We start from the raw sequence: 12341 nt of genomic DNA on the forward strand, positions 1-12341 counted from the left end.
TGTTTATGCTGCTACAACAACAACAACAACATCTCCCCACGACCTATTGGCTTCTTGGATAATGTTTTTCTTGATTATTATTAGATTGCTCGTGGCCATAGGTATCCACCCAATGGTACTTCTATCACTAAACAATTAAAGTGTAGTACCTTTCCTGGCTAACTCATCGGCTTTACAATTTCTACAAATGAAACAAAAATAAATATTAAATTTATATGAATTTAATTTTGCATTTGCTCTTTTTTCACGTATTTTTTTTATTTAACTAATATTTTTTCCATAAAATGTGTATAAATACAAACATTCGTCTGATTTTTGTGTTTTTAAATAAATTAATACAGCCCGAAGAGTAACTAAGTCAATTTCTAAAACTAAATATGAATTTCAATGAGGATATGACAATAAAACAATAATAAAGCATACACATGAATGAGCAGCGATAACACTAAAATAAAAAAGCGTTTAATAGAATACATATTTTCTTGGTATACATTTGCATAGGAAGTTGACTTTGGATTCAAGTACAAAAAACTACTCTAGACTACATTAAAAGTGCTATAATTTCTCTTGGTACAGTACAAAAAGTTCAAAAATATCAAGTCCACACAATTACACTGTAACTGTCAGCGACTTTCATGTGCATGATACGGTTACTTTCTTAAGGCACAGTATTTGTTGCAATCGCTATGGGCCACGTCGTCGGTCCTCGCAATACAATATCTTCCAGCGATTCTTTAATTTTAATAAAGCGACGCTTAAACTCTAAGCCACAGCCTTTTGAGAGACGGAAGTCCACCAAAATCTTGCCGTCCATATCAAGAATGTACGCCTTGAAGACCAAACGTAGTTTTCGCCGATCGAGAGTCGATATGGTGACCACACCGCCATCGCCAACTTTGCAGGTGAAACCCAAACGTTTGATGGCCGCTACCAGTCGTTTAATGGTCTCCTCCCTGCGTGTGGTGACAAAGAAGCGCGTCATACGACGCACCAAACGATGAAAGACGTTCTGCGATGCCGTTTGTGTATGATTCATTTGGGTGCACACCAGCAGATCGTCCAGCAGGGCAGGTTGGGAGAAACAGATACTGAAGCGTCCCTCCTGTGCTGTTGCATTGTCCTTGTCACCGCCACCAGGTGCACTACACACGTCTGTCAGGTCTATGGGTATCGTGGGCATGGGTTGTGAGCAGTAATTACGAGACACCGTCTCGTCGACGAAGTTGTTCGTGAGACGTTGATTGCTTGAATGTTTGCGCGAACGTTTGGCTTTCGGCGAGTGTATATCGAGTGCGGCGGTCGAGTCGACGAGGTCGTGTGATTTTTCTGTTGAAAAGAAAATGTAGAAGTAAATTAGTTGAGTTGTATTGGAAGTAAACATTTACTAATAAGAAAAGGCATACTAAATTAAAAGGCGTGCTTAAAAAAAACTAAAACAACAAAGAGAGAGAAAAAAAAATCACAACAAAAAACACTGAACTGAACTGAACTGCATTTAAACTGAAAAAGCAAAAATCATTTGGTTTTTGGTAATAAAGCTCTATGGGTCTCTTGTTTTTTACCATACAGCTAAAATCACCAAAGAGCAAATAATATGCAAACGAAAAAATGCAAACATAGAACCGCAACACAAATGCAAAAGCCCAAATATTGTATGTATGTACTTAAATATTATTTTAAATTAATTATAAATGTTGACAGGCAACATTAAATATTCGTTGCGATGTTCACAAATGCTTCACTTGTCACTTTCACATATATTAATATAAAGAAAAAAACAAAATTATGCATCACATATTTACTTTATAAAGCGAATAAATTTAATTTGTTTTTGATTGCTATTTAAAGTTCGGTTTTATCACGCCCAATTCAATTGGGTATTTATTTTATAAACATTATTTTAATTTCAATGCATTTCACTTCTTAGTTTTGCATGATATAACTTTATTTAAATTATTTGTTTGCTTTATTTATTTACTTTAAGATAAGCAAGCATGTGAGATTTGTTTAAGTAAATTTATTTTATTTTACATTACTTTATTTTAATTACTAATTTTATTTTAACTTATTTACATTAGTAACTAATATTACATATTAGTTAATTCATTATTTAAAAAAATGCAATTAAAATTATTTTATTCAATGTCATTGAGTTTTATTTCATTTAATTTTTATTTTTTATTTTTTGTTTTTTAGTTTTTCTTCGGTTTTTTTTTTTTTGTAATTTAACTTTTATTTATTTATTTTTTATTTAACTAGTTTTTTTTTTTATTTCATTCATTTGTTTTTATCAATTTTGTTTTTACTTCATTCATTTTTGAATAGTAGTAGTTTTTAATAGTTTTTATTTCATAAATTTTTTTTTTTATTAATATTGTTTTTATTCTTTTTTTTTTTAACTTTTTTCTTTTTTTTTCAATTTTTTTCTTTTTTTTATTTTTTTTCTTTTTTTCTTTTTTTTATTTTTTTTTTATTTTTTCATTTTTTTTCTTTTTACACATTTTTTTATTTCCTTCATTCTTTTGTTTCTGTTTTTTATTAATTTTTCTTATTCATTTTGTTGTTATTTCATTGTTTAATCATTTTGTTTTTATTTGATTAATTTTTTTTTACCTGATTCTTTTTTTTCATTTGTTGTTTTTGATTTTTTTTTTGATTAATTTTTTTTCTTTTTTGATTAATGCAAACCTGATTCATTTTTTTTTTTTATTAATTTTTTTTCTGATTCATTTTCTTATTTGATTCATTTTTTTTATTAATTTTTTTATCTGACTCATTTTTTTATTTGATTCGATTTTTTATTTGATTCCTTTCTTTATTTCATTAACTTAATTGTTTTTTAATTTTATTAAATTTTATATCATTTTATTTTCCTCATTTTAATTTAATTTTAATCTGACGTTGATTTTTTAATTTGATTAACATTTTAAAACTTCATAAAATTTTTAAAATTTTATTTTACGTTATTTCATTTAATTTAAGGGGGGCTCTTATCTGTTGGCTTCAAAAAATCGATTTTTTTTTACTGCAATCGATAGATATATTATAGGAGAATATGCCCTTAAAACTGTATAGCGGAATTGAAAGTGATTTCGGAGTTACAGGCCTGTGTATCGTCACTCGTGTGAGTATACTGTCTACCTTCTGAAAACTTTGAAACACGTTTTCTCAAAACCATTTTTTTAAAAATGGCGTGTAAGATTAAAAAAAAAAAACGACGAAAGTTATTGTTTCAAACCGATAATCTATATTATATAAAGATAATTAAAATGCGCAACTAATTAACTAACAAAATACAGAAATTCATTTTTTAATGTTATTTAACACCTGTTTTGAAAAAAAAAAAAACATAGCGAAAAAAGCACTTTTTTGCAATAATTAATTTTGTGCTTATTTTTATACAAGAGTAGTCTATTATATGCGGGAAAGCCTTCTGAATAAGACAATATTTTTCTTTTGTGTTTCAGATGAAAACTACGACTGCACTCTTACACACCGTTTTACTAGCGCGCAACGAGAAGCTGTGCGAGAGCCCTCATATCTCCGCCATTTTGTTTTTTTATTTATGTTTAAAAATGGTTTATTACTATTCAATCATGCCTTCAAATAAATGCAAAAGATTATTCCTGTGTGTCGCTTTTTTCGCCTCGAAAAAAAATTGAAGCCACTGATAAGAGGCCACCCTTAATTCTATAATTGCTACATAGATTTTTTTAAACTTTTAATGTAATCATTTATTTAAATTTTACTTTGCTTCACCTAATTTTATTTTTAATGGAATTTATTTAAATTTTATTTAACTTTATTTTACTTTCCTCACTTTTAATATAAATTTGAAACTTATGTTGATTTTTTTAATTAAATTAACTTTCCAAATTTTAATTATTGATTTTATCAAGTTTAAATTCATTTTTATTCTAAAAATTGTAATAGAATTTTAATATTCTTGAATTTTCTTAAGTTTCATATAACACCATTTAATTTTTGATTCTACGTTGATTTTTTAATTTAATTCACTTTTAAAATTTTAGTTGATTAATTTTATTTTTTGTTTTATTTCACGTTATTTCATACATTTTTCAATTTTTTTACCTGAATTAAATTTTAAATTTTTAATTTATTTATTTTATTTATTTTTTATTTTATTACATTTTATTCCATTTTAATATATTTCAATAAAATTTTATTATTTTTGGCCTTATTTGAAATTTTATATCACTTTATTTTCCTCATTTTAATTTAATTTTGATTTGATGTTAATTTTTTTTAAATTAACTAACTTTTACTTTTTGTTTTATTTACTTTAATTTATTTCATTGTATTTTATTTTCCATTTTATTTTGTTTTCTGTTTTATTCCATTTAGTTCATTTATTCAATTTTGACACTTCTTCATAACCCATGTTTGACACTTGGGATCTAGGCAGCTGCAGTATACAATGGAACGTACGGGTTTTTGAATCTTCATCATTAAAATTTTTTTTATTTAGTGAAAAAGTTATTCAAAAACAAAATTATATGATTAATTTTGCCCAATCTTGTATTACTTTATTTCATTTATTTCGTTTCAGTTTACCTTTTTTTTTATTAAAAATTGATAATGCAATTACTGTACTTTTTATCTTTATTTTATTTACTGTATTAGTTTGGTTTGTACTGCACTGATTCCAATCAGGTCGAATTGAGTTTTAGTTTATTTGATTTAAGTCACCGGATTTAGTGGAATTTAAATTGAATGGCAGGACAAAACAACAGTTGGAATAGTTCTGAACTAATTTAAACTAAATTTTAAAATTTTATCTGGTTCAATGAATTTTAAATTATTTTTGAACTACTGATTTATATTTAGGCGAATGACATAAGATTTAAGTCTATTAGATTAGTGGATTAGATTTTAAGTAAATTAAAATTTATTATAATAAATTATTATTAAAACCTTTTGAATGAATTTTCATTTTATCAAATTAATTAAATTGAAATCCGATTAGACTCATTCTATTTTTCCTTTCAATAGTTGCAACACATTGTTGTTGTTACACATTGTTGGACATTTTATTAACACATCTCTTTTTTTAGTAAATTTAATGTATTTTCTTTGTTTTCATTTAGCAAATCTCAGTAAACTCGAGCCCAAACGCATTCTCCTCTTTAAGTTTCAACGAAGTTGAAGCAGACTCTTCAATGCTTTGGTAATCTAGCTTTATGAAGTAGTCAAATCTATCATACAGCTAAAGCGCCAAAGCGATGAAAAGCTGCCAGTTGGCGACTGACGCAAGAAAGCTTCAATGAATGTTAGGCAAATAAATATTGCCGAAAATTATGCACAATTTAAAGTTGCCGACTGAACAGCGCACAGTAAATCGAATGAAAGCTCAATAAAGCGCAAATTAACTTCAGCAATTGTTTGGGTGCGCACATTGAAAAGCTTAGCAAAAGCTCTGCGGAAGGCGAATAAAGCAATAGCAATATTGCCTTTGTACACAATTCACTTAATTTCTACAACATTTTCTATTTCTCGTAAAGGTATTCTCACTTTTAAGGCACTCGAGCAACAATCACTTCGTTTTTCAAACACTTTGGCTTTTTGTAGTATTTTGCAGTAATTCTAGAAACTTTTGTTTAGGCACAAAATAACCCTCAACGGTAAATGGCATTACAAACTTGAGAGTCACTAAGTACCTGGACAAATCTTTCTCGAACCTAATGAGAAGAGTGCATGTCTTTTTTCTTAGCTTTTTAGCACATTTTGTTATAGCTGCACTTTTTTTGTAGAAGATAATTCATAAATTTTACTTGGTACTTTACTTACCGTTTTCATTGAATTGCATGTTACACCATTTGTGATCGAGAATTTTATCTAGCGTCAGTCGGTAAGTGGGATTCGTGGACAATACTTTCCGTAAGAGCGATATCGCCAGTGTGTCCAATTTGCTCCACGGCGTTTGTGTTGACCAGCGTTCATTATTTGTCCAATTCTTAAATTCTTGACAATTAATGGAAGGTTGATCCCAGGCCAGTTCTATATGGAAGGGATGGTAGTTGGTATAAGAATGGAAGATTAGTTGAGTTATTGAGATTTAAAAAGTATATTTTTTACAGGTGCATATGCAGGATTTGCAGGAAATATTAAATATACGACTATTGTTCGGATTTGCGCGTTAGCCTTCATTGCTGAATCTTGAGGCATTCAGCGGAGATTTCCTATAAAAGCGCACCTAAAACATGCAGTGCCGAATACGAGAACTTTTTACGTAGATATCAGTAATATAAGGTGGCGCAAAATTAATTATCCATTTCTGTTTTTGAATTATTTTTCACTTAAAAAAATTAGTTAATTTACTAAAAAAAAATGTATTTTGTAAAAAAAAAAATCATTTATTTTACTAAAAAAAAATATTTATTTTACAAAAAACAAAAAAAAAATTATTTTGAGCCACAAATTTGTAAAAATAGTTCAGCGAAACGGAGTACATAATTTGGGGAATTCACAAGTTGTCGGAAGGTTGCAACGTAGGCAAGCAGATGATACTAATATTTTTTTATAGTTCAATAATTGGCTGCACAGAAAAAGGGCTAAACAGTATAGCTCGGAGATGTTAAAACTGCTCAGCTGATTTTTGTTTACTTTAATAAGCGAAATAATTCTTAACGTCAAGTTCGAGCAATTTCCGATGGACTACTTTCGCTCAGCAGAGTAGACTCAAGACGTTTAACTGGTTACTTTACAGGTCACGGTAGCCTTAGATATCACTTAAACAAAATCAGCCGCTCTGAGACGCATCAACTGTCGATTCCGTGAAATGTACAACGAAAATTCAGAGCACATTCTTTGAAAATGTCCTGCACTAGGCAGAAAAAGGCTGGGGCTAGTTTAATAAACGCTTCACTAGACATGGCTAGTTTACTGGGGCGGCAGCTCTTGGTCGGGGAAAACTCGAGTCTTTCCGGTAACGTAGGAGCGGCTGCAGAAAAAGGCTACACTACCTTGAAGGTAATAATAAAATAAACCCGAGACTGGGCTAAAGTTTTTAAAAAGCCTTAAAAGGAGGGGTACCTCAGCAGACTCTGCACAATAGATCTCTTTTGGTCGCAGTTATATCCGGCCAAGGACTGTCATTCCAGCAGGATTCCGATACTTGTGTGGAGAATGTTTGTGCTTTTACAACAACAGCAAAGACTGGGGTTACTTTTTAAGACCTCGCTTCATAGCGTTCGACTTCATAAAAAAATATGTGAATCCCCTAATTATGTGATGTATGTAATTATGTATGTAGCAGTAGAAAATACAGGGTGGCTGATGAATTTTGCTACATTAAGAAACTCAAATAACTTTTTTTTTAGTGTATGGAATTCATTTATTTTTTTTTCAAGTTGAAGGTCATTAAATTTTATTAAATGTAGCTTAACTAGTTTTAAAAATAATTGAATTTAAATGCCCCCCATGCTCGTTGACACAAGTGCGGCATCTTAGTAAAAAGTTGTTCATTGCTGCTTTGAGAGTTGCGACAGGAATAGCCGCAATTGTTGCCCGAATGGATATTTTGAGTTCATCCAAATTTGTTGGCTTTGTTTTATAAACTTCTTGTTTACATAAACCCCACAAGAAAAAGTCAGGTGCAGTAAGGTCAGGCGACCTGGGGGGCCAACGAAATTCGGAGTTTCTTGAAATCAGTTTATTGGGAAATTTTCGTCGCAACTCTGTCATAACAGTCTGGGCTATGTGAGACGTTGCCCCATCTTGTTGAAACCACACAGAGTTGAAAGGAATTCTCTTTCTGCGTAGTTCTGGATAGAAAAATTCTTTCAGCATTTTCAAATAACGGTCTCCAGTAACCGTAACGGTGTGACCATTTTCTTCAAAAAAATAAGGCCCGACAATACAGCGTGAAGAAACCGCACACCACACTGTCACGCGAAGAGGATGCAATTCCGTCTCGTGGGTATCTGTGGGTTAGAAGTACTCCATATTCGACAATTTTGTTTGTTCACATTGCCGTTTAAATCGAAATGGGCCTCATCAGACATGAAAAGGCAGTTTAACATGTTTTGGTCTTCTTCCACCATTTGCAGGATCTTCTGGCAAAATTCCAAGCGAATCGGCAAGTCTGCTGCATTCAGTTTGTTAACCATTTGAATTTTGTAGGGAAATAAGTCTAAATCTTTGTGCATTATTGTTTGCAAAGACTGTCGGCTGACACCAAGTTGAGCAGATAAGCTTCTTGTTGAAACCCTTGGATTGCTTTGTATAGCTGCAGCTACAGCAGCGATCGTTTCCTCCGTCCGAACTGGTGGGTTTCGATGATAAGGCCTTCTTGCGACTGTTCCTTGCTCAGCAAAATTATTCACCAGTCTCATTATGGTCCATCTGCTCGGGGGATCGCCGCCAAACATCCGCCCGTACTCTCTCTGTAACAAAACTACGGACTCCAGTGCGTGATAGCGGCGGACTATCCAAATTCATGTTTGCGTGTCCCAGTTATCCATTTTAATAAATTTTAAAGATCAATCTGCAAATTAAAACAAAAATGGAACAGATAACTTAAAAAGAAAAAAAGTTATTCAATTTTTTTTTGGTAGCGGCTTTCATCAGCCACCCTGTATTAAAAGAAATTGAATGTCAATTTTACAATAAATGCAATAATTTTTATCAAATAAGATTTTAATAATTTTTTCTTGTTGTGGATTTCAAAAGCAATTTTTTAGTTTCTATTGAAATATTTAATAAAGTTGCATATAAAGAATTAAACTTACATACACACATATATATGTACATACATATCGACAGTTTGCTGGAAGATTGACCTAACCTAAAATTTTTTTTTTGTCAAGTATGCCGAAATAAGCAGCAGTTCTTTCTATTCGCCACTTCTTTGCTCGGCTAACTTGACGAAAAATTTGCAAGTGAAAGCAAAAAAAAAAAGCCTTTCTATTCGCCACTTCTTTGCTGGGCTAACTTGACGAAAAATTTGCAGGTGAAAGCAACAACAATGTTATTCAGCAAGATTCGCCGCTAGCGAGTAAGATTATTCCTCATAAAACTGGTATAACTCCCTATTTTACAAAAGGCCTCTTCTATTCGCCACCTGCGCTTGGCGAAAAGTAGAGGCCTAAACAATTTTAGGCAGCTCTATTCCAGCGTTACCATATAACAAGATTTGCGCCTCCACTTTTACTTAAGAACTCTAAAGCCGCCATTTTTCGCGAATTTAAAATTTTTTAAGTTATGACCTTCCTCCAGCAACCGAGCGATATGATTGCGGTGCACTAGTTTTTACAATTTAAAAAGTGTAAATTTCCTTGTTCATTATTTAATTTATATAATATAATATTTACAATTTCTTAAATATAAATTTTCTTTCTTTCTTTTAAGCAAACAAAGCAGGTGTGGCAAGTCAAACGCAGCTGTGGCAAATCGCATGAAAAATATTTTCGAACTTCATTTTGCAAAATTAAATGAAAACACTAGCGCAAGGTGAGAGCGAACATAATTAACAAAAACAAAAAAAAAACGGAGCACTTCACATAGGAAAATTAAATTAAATTCAAACAAAACAGGCAAACGCAATTTAATGCAATAATAACAAGAAATTAAAAAAGGAAAATGCATAAAAAATTATAACGAGCATTCAAACGATTAAGAAAGAACGAACGACACAACAGAAAAATAACGAGCCAAACGAGAACAAACGAAAACGAAACGAAACGAAAAAAGTGCAGCAAGCAATTTAAGCTGGAGCTTTGGTATAAAAGCTTTAGATGATAGCATATTTAAGAATCTACAGCTAGAATACCAAAGACACAGCAAAAATGATTTGATTTGATAGATTGATTGATTGATTAGTCGATTGATTGGCGGTCTGGTGAATTTGGTTTGTCGATTGATTGGCTGATTGATTGATGATGAGTTCAATGGTGCAACAAATTTTAAATACTTGTGAGTTTAATCTTAAATCTAACCCCTTTTTGAAAGAATACAAGTTAACCATTTGAACGGTACAACGCAAACTTTTTTGTCACACGACACGAACAATACGATACGTAACGTCGTCTATTCAATTCGACAAATGACAGGCGACGTGGCGATAATCAACGCGGCGGCGAACAAAAAATGCAAAAACAAATAAGTAACGCAAAATATCACGAAAAACAAGTGCAGGCAGCAGCAGCAGCAGCGAGGAAACCGAGGCAAATAATAAAATGTGTTCGAGTTGATTGATGAGGATGCGACGCGGATGTGCCGAGTAACGAGTTGGACGGATATTGATACTAAAGTTTTGAAAAAATTTGCTTACATATGTGCGTGTGTGTGTTTGTGTGAATGAATGTGAAACAAGCTGGGCGTGTCACCCAACGAAGCGTGCACTATTTTATAATAAAAATGAACCATACATATGCACCCACATACATACATACATACATACATTTTATGCAACATATGCGAATGGACTTGTATAAAATTTCACATTTCTTCTCAAGGATGTGTGTGGGCGTTGAGCTGTGCATCGTTAGCCTGTTGCGGCCAGGCGAGCAATAATCGCAAACGAAAGAGGCGAAAAACAAACGAATAAAGCGCACACACATACACACGACAATGGTGTCTGAATTTACTATTTACATAGGTATGTTCATAGATACGCGATAATCTATATATAATAATCTATAAATGCATGTATGTATGTGAAAATATGTACGTATGTGAAATATAATAAAAACATGCATTCAGTGGATATATTGTATGCGTGTGTATGTACATTCTGGTGCCATATTTTAATACCAATAAACTAAATTCATAAAAACAAGTTTTACTACGCGAATTTTATGCTCAAGCGCAAGCACTACGCTGGGAGTTTCACATATTTGAGTTGGCAATTTTGTTTTTGTGGTGTTTTTCTTTTCGGTTTTTTTTTTACTTACCACCAGCCAACATTGTGACGAGTATAATGCCGCAGGACCAAATATCGGCGGGTTGTGCGTGGTAGGGCTTGACGAGCACTTCAGGCGCTACATATGGCAGTGTGCCGCAACGGGTGTCCAGCAAGCGTTCTTTGCCTTTGTATCTGTGTGTATTTGTGGAGTGAAACAAAAAGAGAAGAGCGAAATGAGTAATTGGTTTTGGTGGAATTCGAGATTTAAGCAGATGAAATTAATAAATGATTTTCTAGAATTATTATTAAATATGAATAAGAGGAAATTAATACTGAAAATACATAACTAAATGGTAATGCGATGCACTCATAATCAAATAAAGAAAATATATAATTCAATTAATGCATTCATAATAAAATAAATTAAATTATAACTCAATTAATTCACTCATAATAAAATAAATAAAATTGTAATTCAATTAATGAATTCCTGATCAAATAAATTAAATTATAATTCAATTAATTTGTATTAATAATTATTATAATTTTATATCAATTTTCAAGTTATGACATTTTTCTTTCTACTACTTCATAATAAAATAAATAAAATTATAATTCAGATAATTTATATTTAATTGTATAGGTTTTCTTTACCAATTTTCAAGTTTTTTTTTTGTTTCTACTACAATACTTGGTTTAATTTATTTGTATATTATTTATTAAAAATATATACCTCAGCGAAATAATAATGATTTTTTTAATTAATCAAAATACGTAGTTCAATTTATGTTTTGGAATTCCTATGTATGTATATTAAAAAGGAAGCAAAGAACAAGGCGTTGATGAAATGAGCTTCTGGAGATACGTAACTTCAATTTTGTCCCATTCTTCCACAATTGCTTTTTTAACCCTTTCAATACTGACGGGACACATATGTCCCAATGAGTGTTTTCGTTTTACTAAATGCCAAATATTTCTTTGCATCGCTGTGTATTTTCTTCCCATCAGTTTTTTACGAGATATACCATCAATTATGCTCCGTATGACCCGTTATACTTTGTATTTTTCTCTACACATGTTTTGCAGTAGTAGTTAAATCGTAGCACGTGCTAGGTCAGTAAGTGGAAAAACGACAATTATAGATCTACTGAGTGTTCATTACGGGTGGGACAATGTTTTCCCAGGACATTTTCTCAATTCCTAGAAATAATTTCTTTATTTATACAAGAGGATATACTATTTAGATCACTAGTAATAACTTTTCATGGTTAAATATTTTTTCCCCTTAAAAAAAATCCGTATTGAAAGGGTTAAAATCAATCAACCCCGTCAAATTGCCGTTCGCTAGCCAATCTAAACGGTCGATTTTTCTCTCTTCGAAGAGGTCAAAAGTCAGCAAGGACAGTGAATTGCAGCATTATCTTGCTGAAATATCCAATTTTCTACCGAAAACAGAGGATGGTTCCATGTGTAGAAG

At 31.5% G+C, this 12341-nt stretch overlaps 1 protein-coding gene across 3 annotated transcripts in view; it reads right to left on the minus strand.

The window, feature by feature from the left end:
* Nucleotides 1–205: 205 nt before the first annotated feature.
* LOC128863966 (serine/threonine-protein kinase grp) overlaps nt 206–12341 on the minus strand; it is a 69555-nt gene continuing 57419 nt past the window's right edge. For all 3 annotated transcript variants that reach the window (XM_054103406.1, XM_054103407.1, XM_054103408.1), the window contains 3 exons: nt 10914–11056; nt 5809–6018; nt 206–1326 (listed from right to left, as the gene is read on the minus strand). In XM_054103406.1, coding sequence (XP_053959381.1) covers nt 659–1326; nt 5809–6018; nt 10914–11056 — 1021 coding nt within the window. In that variant the 3' untranslated portion in view covers nt 206–658. The remainder of the gene's footprint in view (nt 1327–5808; nt 6019–10913; nt 11057–12341) is intronic.

The sequence above is a fragment of the Anastrepha ludens genome, chromosome 5 (assembly GCF_028408465.1).
Source record: "Anastrepha ludens isolate Willacy chromosome 5, idAnaLude1.1, whole genome shotgun sequence".
Lineage (NCBI taxonomy): Eukaryota > Metazoa > Arthropoda > Insecta > Diptera > Tephritidae > Anastrepha > Anastrepha ludens.